Consider the following 16,920-nt stretch of genomic DNA (forward strand, 5'->3'; position numbering starts at 1 on the left):
TATAGATCTAAATTTTATTACTCATGCTCTAATTCTTTATCTCATTATCCGTTTCCCGCACATACTATACCACTTATGCCGAAGCTATTTCCGCGTCGTAAACACATAAAACACTCAACATATTTTAGCAATAATTTGGGCCCCCAGTATAAGAATTCTGGCTCCGCCACTGCTTGTAGTGGGACACTAGAGGAGCACAAGTGTCCTTTCACTTTTAGAGATAAAAAAATATTAGTGGATGATGTAGATGATTTCCACGGATTGCATTGTATACAATTTAGTTTTGCCTTATGTCTATGATGCAAAATTAAATTATTTTAATAAAAAAATTAAACCGTGTTGTGTGTGGCACTCGCACATGCAAAAAATCAACACTAAGACTTGGGTTAGACGGCCGAGACAACTTATCTAATTAAAAAAATAAGTAAATAATTAACACTCAGTGTGTATGGACGTCCAGAAAATGAAAGCTTTCGTGTGTATGAAATGAGTAAAACAAATGAAAAAGTTCACTAGTAGTAGTAATTAATTAGTGTACTCATTTTGCTTAATTATAGACACATATGCTTGTCTATAAATAGTAGCATGAATTGAAATTGAAAAAAAATGAAGAAAGTTTTTGAGCATGAAAACATTCACAAGAGATTTATTCCAACATTACCTTCTCTTTGTCCTTGTTCTTCTCCAAAATGTTTCAACAATATCTCCACACAAAATTCCAAGACTTTCCCCATACAACAAAGAAGCATTGAGTAGTGTATCGGAAGCAGATTCAGAGGATCTGAAGACATATTATTACCGGCAAACACTTGATCATTTCAACTTCGCACCTCAGAGCTATGCAACGTTCAACCAAAAATACGTCGTCAGCACCAAACATTGGGGCGGCCCAGAATCCAACTCCCCCATTTTCGCCTATTTTGGAGCTGAGGCGCCACTCGATGGAGACTTCTCTGTAATCGGCTTCCTCTCTCAAATCGCTCCTCGTTTCAAATCCATGTCTCTCTACATTGAGGTCAATATATACTCCATTACATACAATTAGTAAATCTTTTATTGGTTAAAGAATCGTGGTTTCACATCTATATGATCATATTGGTTTATTTTTAGCATCGATATTATGGGGAATCGATCCCATATGGAACGATGGAGGAGGCCATGAAAAATGAAACAACACGCGGATATTTCAATTCAGCTCAAGCAATTGCGGATTATGCAGAAATTGTGCTACACGTCAAGAAAAAATTTTCTGCGCATAATTCTCCGGTTATTGTTGTTGGAGGCTCATATGGTGGAAGTGAGTATAGTAGTATAATTTTTCGCCATAATAGTTGTAGTACATTAAAATTTCCTTGATGCAATTAATATTAATTTTTGAATGAAATTTCAGTGCTAGCTTCGTGGTTTAGACTTAAATATCCACACATTGCTGTGGGTGCTCTTGCTTCATCAGCTCCTATTCTTTACTTTGAGAACATCACCTCACCATATGCATATTTCTCGCTTGTATCCAAGGACTTCAAGGTATATATATACTACTATATCTTAGTAAAAATTAGTAATATACAAGTGTTCAAAATAATTTTAATTTTTTATTTAATGCAGGAGGTTAGCCACAAGTGTTATGAAACTATTAGAAAATCATGGTCTGAAATCGACAGAATTGCATCAAAAGATGGAGGCCTCTCCATTCTTAGTCGAAGATTCAAGACATGCTCGTAACTAAACTAACTAACACATTAATATACATATATATAAAAGTAGTGATAAAAGAAATAATGGTAGAAAGTGATGTAATTTCAGGAGTTTGACGAGTACATTGGATTTGAAGTATTACTTAGAAGGCATGTACTCGGAGGCAGCACAATACAACGCGCCGCCAGAATATCCGGTGACGGAGGTGTGTAGAGGGATCGACGGAGCTCAAAAGGGAAGCGACGTTATCGGCCGGATTTTCGCGGGCATGGCGTCTTATCGTGGGAAAAGAAGTTGTTATAATATGACTACCCGCCACACTCAAACTAGCGTCGGCTGGAGATGGCAAGTGAGTTAGTTAATTTGAATGATAATACTAGTATTAATTAGTGATTTGAATATTGTTTTTTTTTTGTAGACATGTAGCGAATTGGTGATACCGATTGGGATAGCAAACGACACAATGTTTGAAGCTGATCCATATGATTTAGCTGAATATATTAAAGGCTGCAAACAATTGTTTGGTGTATCACCTCGACCTTATTGGATTACTACTTATTACGGGGGCCATGTGAGATTATGACTTGTTTGATTTTTATTATAAGAAATAAATTATAGGTTTATATCCTAAAATGCTGCTCACTTTAAAAATATTTTGAACTAAAAACCATAAGATAATTTATACATTTTGTTGTAATTATCAAGATTCAAGATTGTTTTATTAGACAATAACCAATAATTTACGATATCATCTGTAACTTTTTCTAACTAATTTTCTAATTATAATATCGGCAAGAGGATAGCAGTTGGTTTATTGATTTAATTCCAGCTAAATTTGTGTACAGGATATTAAATTGGTACTTAAGCGGTTTGGGAGCAATATTATTTTCTCAAATGGCCTAAGAGATCCATACAGTACCGGGGGGTAAATGGCCTAATTTTTCGTTATATATTAATGTTATTAATTTTAATGATTTCATATAGTATTTGAACTAATTCAGATATTGTATACTACTACCATCTTTCTCAGGGTGCTAGAAGACATATCTGAAAGTATCCTTACAGTGACTACACGTAATGGTAATTTCTTTTTAATTATTTTTCAATGTCTTTGAGATTGAGACCCCATTAACCTTTATTGAGTGAAGGTGAAGAGCGTCATAGATAGTAAGATGCATGCTTCCCTTTCAATTAATAGGTTGGAGGTTCAAGTCATTATATATAGACTATAGTTATATGGTGTACATGAAATTGGAGAATAAAATTTGAGGTCATCTTATAATAGAGTGGGTGGGTATATATTGCAGGTTCACATTGTTTGGATATACTTGTAGCAAAAGAGAGTGATCCAGAATGGCTGGTGACACAAAGGAAAACAGAGGTTAAGATTATGGAGGAATGGCTTACGACATATTATGCCGATCTGAAGTCATAAAGCATGGACAATCAAGCTAAGTTTGTTGTGAAAAATAACGATGTACTCCTATATAAGTACGTAATTTAATCGTCATAGTCAAAATTATGCAGTACTTAATTCCTACACTTGTAGAAGAATGATTTTAGTTCTAAATTTCGCTATGCACTTGATGAATAATACTCCCGTCTCAGCCTAAGCAATACATCGCACGTGCTCTGAAAAAATGATACTGCATTCGTCCACAAAAGATAGACCAATTTTACCATTTTGGGTCGTGTATCAAAATTAGACTAATTCTAATATGGAAAGTTTTAGATCAATACTAACCTACACATCATTCTAAATGTGGATCTCACAATCTATCAACACTACTTCCACCACCTTTTTCCCTCTCTTTCTTAATTTACCAATTGCGCATTAAAACCCTTGTCATTTACAGCTTTGTCTATTTTTTTTATGGACGGAGGTAGTAATAAATAGTTAAAGGTGAGTGAAAGTAAAGTAAAAAAGAATAACGTAGAAGATTATTTTCTCTCTTACTTTACTTTCTCTCCATTTGACCTATTTATTATTACTTTCTCAAAATATGTGTGAAAATGAAACATCTCGCTTAGGTTGGGACGGAGTAGTAGTATGCTTTTTCGATGTTAAATAGTGCCTTTAATAATTATATTGGGACGCGCATGTTATAGAGCACACAAGGTGTCATCCATATTGTATGATAGTGGTACGTTATCATGGATCATGATGACACTCTTATAGAAAGAATTAATACAATTTTTGGTATGGAAATATTAAAATAACAAAGTACTTTTTATTTATTAACACAATCATTTTAATAATTTGGTATGGTTAAAGGGGCGCGGGGCGCAATATATTATAAAAACAAAAGATAATACTATTAAACAATATGAAAATCTTAAATGTGTAATGAAGTAATATTATTCACTTCATAGAAACAGAGTGCAAGAACTTTAAAACCGTAAATTGTTGGCCTTCACATTAGGCTCTAATTATTTGACAACCCACAGATTTAATTACAAGGAGCAGTAGCGAATTCAAGAAATAGTTTTGGAGGGGATAAAATCAATAGGTATGAAATCAATAATTTTGTAAGTTTGCTTACAAATACAATACTAGTATTCCTTATCCTAACTTACGGGATTGCAACTTGGTAGGTTCTAATATTTCATTTAATTAAATGAAATTCGGTCTGGACTCTTGGCCCTTCAATCTAGCTGTGTTGAGAAATTGGGTACGGTTGAAGGAAAATGGGCTGAGCTGGGCTCATATTATTAGTAAAACAAACCTTTAGAATTAGGCCTGTCACATCTATCTATACATATATAAAAGGTGAGTTTTGATCTTCTTTTAAAATATTTATAAGTTTTGGTGTTATTCTGCAATATTTATAAGTTATGGAATAATATGAATATTTATGGAGTAATTGGTATAAATTGAGCTATTACATGAGTTTTTGGAATTGTTGGTATAAATTAAGTCGTTATCCATGATCGCCAAATTATATTATGATTAATAGATATCTAAATTTTGCAGATATTATATTCAAATGTCAAATAAATTATGAAACATATAAAGCAATAAAATGTGCATATTTTAATGGCTATATTGTTAACTATATTAAATGCTATTTATAATTATTTATATTCTATTGTTATAAATTAATTTAAAAAATTGATTGGTGCAGTCATGGCTTTATAAGAAATGTTTTTGTTACAAAATGAAATGTATTTTTTAATTTTTTTCCTTTTATTTCTATAGACATTGACTTTTAAGAGTATTAATATCTTTGTTCAATGATAAGTAACGATAAAAATAATTATGTGCATTAATTCTTGGTATCAAATTGGGTGCTGCAAGGAAACACGTTACTTATAAAGCCCTAGACTCCATTAATTAATTTTAAATTAATTATTCAGTTTTTAACTTTTTCTAAAACTTATTTATCATAATTAACGTGCGAACTTTTAAGTTTTTTTTAAAGAAGACTTTCTACAAAAATGCAAGATTTTAATATGAATATTTACTCTATATAAATGTAAAGTAACGGTCAAATAATTTATGGCTACTAATGGGTGGGTTTCAAATATTTTGTTTTATATTTTTTGTCTATAAATATACGCCATTTGCATTTCCTTCTTGCTTTCACCCATTGCATAAATGATCAGCAGGATTCATGCTCTTTTATCAATAGTAGCATATTTTTGTTCAATCTATTCTATCCACTTTTTTGTATAATTATTATGTTACTGACACAGTGGTCTTACTATAGGAAGGAAACTGAAAACCATGGAATTCAGCATAACTATGTCAATGGAGAAGGAGTAACAAAGACGGTGGATATATAATCCTGTGAGAGAGAGAGTGAAAGGCGACGACCTGAAGCCCGAGACATAGGCCGTGGAGAGATACTCATGTGAGAGAAAGTGAAATAAAAACAACACTTTTAAATGCTATTTTGTTGATCATTCTCTGTTTGAGTGATGTTAGTTCATATATATAAATTTTTTTTAGTGTTAGTTTATTTTTTTCTTTTTTAGTTTTATTTTTTTTAAGTTTAGCTATAATAGATATTTTTTATAATATTTGTATCGATAATGCTTTTCATATTCGTTGTCAATTTCGTCACTTTCATAGTTTAAAGTAGGAAAACACTCAAAGTTAACGAAATGTCGAGAGAAAGCAAATTAAGAAGATGAAGAACACAAGATATGGTATGTTTGGTTGGATTTGTACTCACTATTTCTTTTTCTTCATTTTGCTATTCGTATTATTGTATAATAAAGGTTGTTTATCTCTTCTCTTTTTATGGCGGTATCATTGTCCTTCTAATATTTTTTAGTTGTATATAAATATTTTATGTCTATTTCATATTAATAGTATTTTAGTATTGAAGTGTGTATATTGTTAAGGACATAGTATATTATTTTTTATTTTTTTTTATTTTATGTAATTATGTTGTTTCTTATTTTATTTACAATCCCAAATTAATAAAATAAATATTTTAGGTCGCGCATAGCGCGGGGTTCACACTAGTTAATATAATATTCCCTCCGTCTCATAATAGATGTCACATTTGAGATTAGCACGAGATTTTAGGTGATGTTATTTTGTGTGTTAGGTGGAGAGAGAAAATAATATATTTATATTAATGTGAGAGGGAGCTTTTTTCCAAAAAAGGAAATGTGACATCTTTTATGGGACAAACTAAAAAAAGGAAAGTGTGTCATCTATTATAGAACGCAGGGAGTAGTATTTTCAAACTGATATTAAAATTGCTGACAATTTATTACATGAATTAAGAATCATATACTAACATTCTTTAGTACAGGAATTAAGAACCATATACTATTATATAGGATTTCCAAGGACTCCGTCATCGGAAACAACTAGAAGTTCTGGATATTTTAGGACCGTGTTGCTGATAAGTACTCCCTCCGTCCCAAGGAAGATGACCCCTTCCTTGGACGGCACGAGATTTTATGCAGTTATATTTTGTGTGGTAAGAGGAGAGAGTAAAATAAGAGAGAGAATAAAGTAGAGATAAAAGTGTTTCCATTTTGAGTAATGAGTCATCTTGATTGGGACAAACCAAAAAGGAAAGTGGGTCATCTTCAATGGAACGGAGGGAGTACAACATTAAAAGGTCAAGGGGCACTATACCTCGTGCCCATGAAATACTCTTGAAGCACTGGGCCCGGGTTTAGAAGGACATAAAAGTGGGGCGACCTCTACTCCAACACCCAAAAGATTTGGCCAAGTGAACACAACTTGACCGACATTGCCAAGAAGGCGAACAATGTATTCTTCGTGGAGGAGGCATTCAAGTACTTAGACGGCTGACAACTTCTCTAGAGGAGCCCCAAATTTGGCGATGGCTCTAATACTTGAGCTAGAAGTGGTGCGTCTAAGGAAACAGAAGTTTCAGCCAGTGGTGACTACTCAACAAGCGGTAGAGGTGTTTCCATCGACCTCAACTATGCGGAGAAAGAAGAGCATGATAACTTCGGGTTGTCTAATTTTTGTTAGTGTATTAGGAGATGTATGATGAGATGGCTTAGGTGATCCTTACTTGCCTACGAACATTCTTTAGAAAAAAAGAAAAAAAATCAAAACTATTCAAATTTTTTTTCCAAATCACAGCATTCATCACAAAATTAGCATCCATTAGCACAAAACGAGCTTTTTGCTTGGGTAGCTCCCCTGACAAGGCATTTATTCCATCCTACAACATATCTCATATATTGGCCAGAAAACTACTGCATCCGAGATAAGTTGCCAATGGAAGTTAATTAAGTTTTGATTGATTTTTGTGGGAGTTTCATTTTTAATTTCAAGATATGAATTTAAATTATGATTTTTATTGTTATTGTTTTCTCAATGATTGAACGGCAGTGACGTTAAGTTAGTAGTTCTGTGAATTATAATGCTCTGCGTTGAAAGAAAAAAGCTCCTATCAACATTTCGGTGAAAATATGTCGCATTTGTCCCACAAAAGATGTCACACTTTTCTTTTTAATTTGTCCCACAAAAGATGTCATATTTCCTTTTTTAGAAAAATCTCTCATATTAATATAAATATTGCTATTTTCTCTTTCCACCTAACACACAAAACAAAATCTCCTAAAATCTCGTGTCATCCCACAAATGTGACATCTTTTGTGGGACGGAAAGAGAAATAACTACATGTTTGTTCTATCTTGGTAAAACTTAATTGTTTTAATCTTTTTTCTAAGACTAAAGTCCAAAATAAAATTCTATAATATTTGCTCTAAAAACATTTTTAGTCCTATACATTAAGTGTGTTATCTTTTGGTTCCAAACAATATATTTTGGATCTAGAATTAACATTTTTGTTAAAACTTAACGATCGAACGTGTTTTGACCATATTAGTTACTTAATTATGAATCTTCAAATTAACCTAATTAATTTAATATTAGAATACCATCAAGAGACAGGGAGTTCACCCGGTCGGGCATTTCCTATCCGAAGAAACGCCCGCCTAGGCATTTTGAAGCAAATTGCGGGATCCAGAAAAAACGCCCTGATCGGGCCTTTTGACACTTACAAATCGTCCGCCCAAGCATTTTTGACAGCTTCCTTATTTTGCCCATCTTTCACGCCAAGTATTAGGCCTGTCAAATTGGGTACCGCGGATATTCGATCCGAAGTTTTCGGGTACCCGATCCCGAAATTCCCAAAATTCAATACCCGATACCCGACCCGAATTTGATTTCGGGTACCCGGATACCCGACTCGGGTATCCAGTCCCGAAAAATCGGGTATCCTGTCCCAATTGTGATTTTGATTTTTTTTTTTTTTTGAAAATTAGCTACAAAGTTTTAGAATTTATTTAATATTATTTAATACAAAGTTGAAGTACTAGTATTCAAGTAAAAATAACTACAAACTTTTAGAAATACAAAATTTTTATAGTAGCTCGAATTTAAGAGAAAATAACTACAAATTTATAGGAATACAAAATTCTTGTAATAGTTCGAATTTAAAAGAAAATAACTACAAACTTTGAAACTTACAAAATTCATTTATACATATTAACATCTTCTATCTATCCACAATAAGTCGATAACCATCAAAATTCATAAGTTCAAACATTCATCCTTTGTAAATTCACAATTTAATAATTCATAAGAATCAAGATCTAACAATAATATCATTAAAAATTCAAAATATCACAAGTCAATGAAATTAAAATATAATTAAAAAATTAAATTACATATCTTATACACTAACTATTAAGTATTAATTAAATTATAGTTAAGAAATTAAATTACATTTAATTATAATAAAAAGTAATTTATTAATTTTACAAAAAAAATCGGATAATTCGGGTATACCCGATCGGATATCGGGTAACCCGATACCCGATAATCCAAAATTCTCACTACCCGATCCCGATCCGATACCCGAAAAATCGGGTTTCGGGTATCAAATTATCCGACCTTTTCGGGTTTGGATATCGGGTATCCAATACCCGATATCCATTTTGACATGCCTACCAAGTATAAAGGAATCTTCACACGTTTGTATCCCAACTCCCACACTATCAAATTAAGCAAGAGATCAAGAGATTGAAGGTGTATTGAAGGTAAGGAGCTCCCCCTTTCGAGAGTTCTTAGTTTCTTTTCCTATCATGTTTTCATTTGTTTATTTTATATTTCTTTGTATTTTTACTTTGATAATGAGTAGCTAGATTTCTTTAGGGATTTGGTGAAGTTTATATGGATTTCATGGGTTAATCATGGTTTAATGCTTATCTATCTCTTTGTGATGGTTTGGTTGATTCTTGCTCTTTCTATATTCAATTGCCTAGCTAACAATTGAGTAAATCTTGCTTTAATTATTTCCATTGAGAAATGTTTGATTAGACTAGTTAGATAATTAACAACTATGTGCTTTACATGTGAACGAGAGATGCATGCGCTAGAGAAAGGGAGTCAATCTTGAATTGTAGGGAGGAGACTCCTACACTAAAGATTGACCTATGTGTTAGATGCACCGAGAGGGGTCTAACCAATTATCTCGACCTTCCTAACCACACATGAGGCATAATAGATGAGCATGTCCCGTAGGTGACACCCTTGATTCATACCGGCGGATCCATATCCCTATCTTTTTCCAATTTGTATGAAAACCATCTTTTACTTGTTTTGTGCTTAGTTAATTGTCATGTTTATTTAATTACTCTTTAATCTTAGTTAAAAAAAAAAACCAAAAACACCTTTCTTTAGTCTAGATAGTATTTAAAGTTGGATCGTAGTATTGAAACCGACTTTTAGTATTCGAGGATCGCTAATGTTAACTTGCCACGACCTATAAAAAACCGTACACTTACGCATGATATTTTAATTACTAAAAATAGTCCGAGTCATAAACTTCAAATTTGGTCCATGAAAAATACAACCTACATCTGTTAGATCCATTTTAAACTTGAAAGAATATCAACATAACTATATGGAAAATGCAAAAAATATCATATGAGGTAAAATTTCTCTTTTTTACCCCTAAATCTTAAAAAACACATGTCTCTTTTCCATATCTTTCACAAGAAGATTAAAAAATGAGACGGAGAAGGGAGATGGGAGATGGAAGATGAGAGAGAGAAAAACAATAAATAGAGAGGGAGATATGGTGAGACAGAATTAAAGATAAATGAATTTTACATTTGTCTAAACCTGAAAGTTAAAATAAAATACTTCCTCCGTCCTCATCAAAATATCCATCTTTCTTTTTTTTCATTTGTCCCACTAGAAATATCTTCTTTTCATATTTGAAAACAAATTCATTTCTCTTCTCTTCTATTAAAACACCCAATTATCTTTCCTCTCTTTCCTTTCTCTACTATATTAATCTAGAACTCCATGCTATTCAAGAGTGTGGACTCTTAAGTGGGATGAAGGTAACAGTATAAAAATTATCTCCAATAATTTTACTTTTGTGTTCCGTTTTATATGTCCCAAAATTAAATCTTGATCTAAAAAACCATTAACTTTAGCAAAATTTCATAATTATAATTTCATGTTCATTTTTATTATCCCAAGGTTTAAATCTTTCTCTTTCTTTTGATACAATGACAAGCTTATCTCACTCATTAGAGCAATTCATTTTCCACATACTTTTAATTCCTTTCCCACTTACTTTTAACAATTAGGTCAGCACACAATTTGTATTCATATGTTGATGTAAGTAAAGAGCTTGAAATGAATTGAATCTATCCATAATTAGTCAGTTTGTGTGCTTTTCTGTGTAAGTATTTAGAACCAACGCAATTCCTATTGTTTATGACGTGTATTGCTTATTATTATTGCCTATATATATAGTTATCTCTTTATCCAAATTATATTAAAAGATTATTGTAATATCTTTTTCTTGGTGTTGTCCACAGACTTAAATACACATCGTTTTGAATTAAGTAACTAATTCATATATTTATTCATTTATATTTCGTAATTACTTGTGCATTTTTTCCCAATTATCCAACTTGTTATACAATTGAATTATAATAGTAGAATGTATACTTATACCTTACATGCATGAGAGAAAATACACATATTTTGTTACATATAAAAATATACAGTAAGTAAATTTTCACTTATTAGTGCAATAATTTTGTGGCATCTCTTCGTGTCACTTAATTTTGATACATTTGAAGCTTCAGATATATATTGACGCTTAATATCATAAAACTTTTTAAAAATTTGTTTTTTTTTTCACGAATTTTGAACTTGACATATAATATCATGAATTTAAATAGTTGTTGAATTTTTGTCACCAGCGACAAAATCCAACTGTATTAAAATGAGATGGATAACCATATTTTGCTTCTATAGACTTTATAATCACAAGACTTTATAATCACATATCTTATGTGATGTAGTAACCATATCTTATGTGATGTAATAGGAGTAACAAATAAAATGCAGTTGGATTTTTTCACTGATGAGAAAAATTAAATAACTATTCAAGTTCGTGATATTATATGTTAAGTTTAAAATTTGTGGGAAAAAATAAGATTTTACAAAATTTCATGATATTAGACACCAATACCTCTATTTTTTTATTATTATTATAGATAGCTTTCTTTTTACATTGAAAATTCTAACTAAAATTTAGTTACATCTACTTAGATATATAACCACACTTTTTTTTCGAACACACTCACAAATATAACTATTCTTTTTTTAACATTTACCTATTCTTTGGAGTAGTTTTTCTACGAATTAATTGTAGGAACTATTTCTTCTTAGTGAATTACGAATAGTTACTCTTGCAACAAAAATATTGAATAAAGACATTTTTAATGTTATTGAGGACGTTAATCTGTGTGTTCAATTATACCATTAGCTATTTATAAAGTATTCTTATTATTAATGTCATTATTGAAAACTAAGAATTCATCAAATATGAATGGATCTATTTAGGTGTAATCCCTTTCAACTTTAATTTTTCCCATGCTTGATACCGATTCAATTAAATTTGAACATGTCCAAATCATAAACTATTCCATAAAACTATGCATTGACTACGTTAATATTTTTGTTTCATTGTTGAATAGGGAAATCTATCGCATCTCCTAGAAGAACTGACCCCAAATTTTGTCTTTTTGTTCAAATAAAATATTCAAAGATAATAGAGAATGACGAGCATGAAAGTAAATAAGAATAATAATTAAAATTCAAAATACACAGTAAAGGATGAGTTTGTAGTTGTACTAATTAACAAAATATAACGTCAACATAAAAACTAACAAATTCACAATATAGCCACAAAACAACCACAGATCAGCAACAAAATAACAACAAACCAAGCAGCAAGAGACTAACTTGAAAAGAGTAACATTTAACAAAGGAGACCAATCATCTGTGGAGAATTGGCTGAAGACTAAAGTTATCAAGATGGCTCACTTCTTCTTTGGTTCCCTACATCGGCCAAGTTCTAAGAATACTGAGATTATTTATCATTCGACCCAGTAAAAAGGGAAAGTCAGAGTACTCCCAATACCCATGACGCCATTCTCTTTTTAAATTTTTAATTCAAAGAATACTCTTGACAAATTGTTTTATTGTAGATGTCCCAAACGACTATAGAAGTACATAAAACATGGACTCCAATTTCGTCATATAGTCCTGATTGTGCTATTTAAATGAACAAATATAAGTTAATTGAAATGAAAATCAATTAACTTCATTTTCATAAGAGCAATGCGTTTTTTGACTGGTCAAATTTGATGGAACGACCCTCTTGTCCCATTCCCACGAGAGAAAATAGATTATTATAAAATAAAAATAATCACAAAATTGCACAAGCATGAGATCGATCGATAATAATGTAAACCATATAGTAATTAAAAGTGGAATTTTGATTGAAAATTAAGCTAAGGGTCCACTTTTTTCCCACGCGTAATGGATAAATTTATGGAGTATATTTTGCAATCTTTTGGCACTTGTAGACCTACTTTTATTTGAGAAAATATATGAACGAAAGTATAGTCCACTCGACACCTGTGCTGTCCGTCCGTCTAAATAGAAAAAAATTGTGTTTAGATCCTCAAACTATGCCTGCTTTAGGTCAGGTAAATATACAAATTCCAGTTTTTATATGAACATTACATGAATTCCAAAATTTAATCTTCTCCAAAAATCTTCTTATCTATTACTCAATTTTAGATAGAGTATGAACTTCATTACATTACAATCCTTGCACAAATGAGAGAGATGTGGAATATGCTCTAAAATGTTGTACTTTCTCCGTCCCATAATAAATGTCACACTTTATTTTTTAGTTTGTCCCACAGAAGATGTCACATTTTCTTTTATAGAAAAAGTTCTCTCTCACATGAATATAAATATACTATTTTCTCTCTCCGTCTAACAAAAAACAACATCTACTAAAATCTAGTGTCATTCCTCAAGTGTGTCATCTAATAGGACGGACGGAGGAAGTACATTTTTTTTAAATTTAAGTGGATAATTGTTTATAAAATTACTCCGTAATGATAACCGATAACTTGCTGAATACTTACTTGATAACATTGCATTTACAAAACTGACAAAATACTCCATTAGGCATTAACTTGGCTGAAAATTAAGTACTCGGAAAATATGTGCACATTCCTTTGACCCCAATTACCAATTATCTAATCCAAAATATTTCTAATCTGGGTAAAAAGACTTATGACTGATTACTGATTACATACGTTATCTTCCTGATCTCATCGATCCAAAACATTAAACACATGTAATCATATACCCATAGGCCAACCTAAACTGAGGCCTGTCTATGGACCCCACCCCAGCAATAGTAGTGTTTACTCCCTCCGACCTACTCCCTCCGTTCCATAGTAATGAAGGCGTTTCTTTTCGGCATGAAGATTAAGAAAAAATGTGTTAGGTGAGTTAAGTAAAGGGAAAGTAAAATGGAAAATGAAAAAGATAGAGAGATGAAGAGAGAAAAAAGTAAGAGATAGTAAAGTAGATGTAGAAAAATGTGTTGACTTTTACTAAAAAGGAAATGACGCTATTACTATGGAACGTACCAAAATAGCAAAATGACACTATTACTATAGAACAGAGGGAGTATTATTCAAGATAGTAGACAAAGATATTTGTTTCTAAATATAGAAAGTGAATATCTTAAAAAAAAACTAAAAATGAAAAATGGATATTTTAAATTTGGAAAGAGAGAGCACAGTATCCTCCTTTTAAGTTTCACAAACAACCAAAAAAAAAAACAGAAAGTTTCACACACAACCACCCAGGATATTTTCATCTGTTAAAGCATCCCCATCCCATGGAGGTGGGCTCGGACTCACTTTTACTCTTTGTCCTTAAGCAAGAGCACAACACCCACATCCGTGCTCTTCCGCAAGAACAAGCTCAAGGGTCTCACTATTCTATTTTTCAATTTAAATACTTCAATTACTAAAAATATTTCTACAATATAAAAATACATTAAAATATAAAAATTACATAATTAAATCCTAAAAAATAAAAATTACATAATTAAAATCGTAAAAAATAAAAATACATAATTAAAATGTGAATTTTTTGGGAAAAAAATTAAAAAATAAATTAAAAGTGTGTAGAAAACGGATATAATTTATTGAGAAGTGTGAAAATAATTTTTTTTATTTAAAAATGATTTTTTTAAATTAAAATCGAAGTTTTAAAAAAAAACAAAAAAAAAAAACAAAATTGTCGTTGGCCAATCGCGTGCCGCCACGTCAGCCTGCTCAGCGGCACGGACGTGCTCTTATTTAAGAGCACCGCCCTGCCGCTGGCAAGGACGGACAAGCTGCATTGGCGGACGAGCTCGTCCTTACCGTTGGCAAGGACGAACAGACAGCTTTTTTCGTACCGATGTGGATGCTGTTAGTATAGACGGCTGACGCACCTCCTTGAACTCGTAACTCATTTACATTTCTATCTCTCATTTCACACTTGAAAACTACTTTTTACTATGTACTATACTTTATTTCACGTTTGCCCAATTTTTTAAAATACACACCTTTAATTATAACTTGCACACTTTATTTTTTGGTTTCACACGTACTTTCTAATAAAATACTTGTTTCACACATACTTTTTAATAGAAAAATCTCTTATGGTCAAATTAAATTTTTTACATAAACCACAAATTAACTTGTCTTCAGTATTTGTCATTATTCATGATTAGTCATTTTGAATTTTTTTACTCCATCTGTACCCGAAAAATACTTTTTCTCTCTAATAAGATAGGATCTAATTTTGGAAACTCATTTCTCTCTAATAAGGTAGGATCTATTATCCACTAACATTATTTTAAAAACTCTTTTTATTCCATCTCTCTTTTACTTTTCTAATTATGTATTAAAACTCGTGCCGAACCAAATGTACATTCTTTGGGGACTGAGGAAGTGTATTTTGAAAAAAAAGGGACTGAGGGAGTGTATTTTGAAAAACAATATGTGTATAATTGATCTTATAAGTATACGTGACAATGTCGGCTCTTTCAATGTTTACATTACTTTATTACATGTATCTCTAGTTATTGTCACCACCCTTTTATTCCTACCACCATCCATGTCACAATTACTTTCGGTGAGACAAATCTCACAAAATAATCTATAGTTGTTGATAATAATTTGGGGCAAGGGGACTCCAGAGTGGCATTTTTTTAGCTTGGTGGGTGTGATGCTCCAAATTCTATTGATTTGTTGTTTTGTCTTTTTTTACTTGTTTTGTAACTATGTGCTCACCTCTTGCCGATAGAGAATGGATCCCCTACTGTACTTCCACCACAGCAGGGAGTGTTGTGCTCTCACAGCACATTTATAAAAAACACTTAATCAATGTTTTAACATTTTATTTTATAAATAAAATATCCAGCTGTGAGAGCACAGCACTCCCTGCTGTGGTGGGAACACAAAAATTTAAATTATTCATATATTTAATGTGGATATGTTTAATATTCCATATATTTTTTTATAAATTAAGCTATTAAATTTATACTCCCTCCGTCCCTGAAAATTTGTCACATATTTCCTTTTTCGTTCGTCCCTAAAAATTTATCACCTTTCACTTTTACCATTTTTAATAGTGAACCCCACATTCCACTAACTCATTCCCACTCACATTTTATTTTAAAACTAATATATAAAAGTAGGACTCACATGCCACTAACTTTTTCAACCCACTTTCTATTACATTTCTTAAAACCCGTGCCGGGTCAAATGGTGACAAAATTTGGGGGACGGAGAGAGTATATTAATTTATCTTTTATTTGGATTAATGACTTGCATAGAACTTTCAATAAACATCTTTAGTACTCCCTCCGTCCCAGATTTATAGTCACATTTAGTTATGGTACGGGTTTTAAGGAATTGGTGGAGTGTGTAATTAATGAAGTGATATAGTGAAGTGTGTAATAAATGAAGTAAGATGGAGGAGTGAGATGGTGGAGTGTGTAATAAATGAAGTGAGATGATGGAGTGTGTAATAAATTAAGTGAGTTGGTTGAAGGTGGGTCCCTTTTTGACTTTTTTGGTTTTTTAATTTTGTTTTGGTTTATTTTTGTGTTGATAATGACATTTGAGTGTAATTTTAGTGAATAATAGGGTAAAATTTTATGTCCAAATATGGAAAATTTTAAATGTGACTATAAATATGGGACGAACTTTTATGGAAAAATGTGACTATAAAACTGGGACGGAGGGAGTAACACATATTTTCTTTATTTGTATTTCTTATTCTGATTAATTCATACTCTTTGATCATTAGTCACATAT

General features: G+C 31.6%; 1 protein-coding gene across 2 annotated transcripts; it reads left to right on the forward strand.

Moving 5' to 3' along the window:
• The first annotated feature begins 597 nt into the window (after positions 1–597).
• Positions 598–3,308, forward strand: LOC125219473 (Serine carboxypeptidase S28 family protein). Of its 2 annotated transcripts, XM_048121450.2 has the most exons (9): positions 599–1,015; positions 1,111–1,297; positions 1,391–1,524; positions 1,606–1,718; positions 1,804–2,044; positions 2,114–2,266; positions 2,541–2,620; positions 2,726–2,775; positions 3,003–3,308. In XM_048121450.2, the coding sequence occupies exons 1-9, from the start codon at positions 626–628 to the stop codon at positions 3,128–3,130; spliced, it is 1,476 nt and encodes a 491-aa protein (XP_047977407.1). In that variant the 5' UTR covers positions 599–625; the 3' UTR covers positions 3,131–3,308. The 2 variants fall into 2 exon arrangements, with proteins under 2 accessions (XP_047977408.1, XP_047977407.1); XM_048121451.2 differs by lacking the exon at positions 2,114–2,266 and having other exon boundaries at positions 598–1,015.
• Positions 3,309–16,920: the final 13,612 nt, after the last annotated feature.

Source organism: Salvia hispanica, chromosome 1 (genome assembly GCF_029641045.1).
Source record: "Salvia hispanica isolate PSC_SH4W2 chromosome 1, Shi_PSC_v1, whole genome shotgun sequence".
Taxonomy (NCBI): Eukaryota; Viridiplantae; Streptophyta; class Magnoliopsida; order Lamiales; family Lamiaceae; genus Salvia; species Salvia hispanica.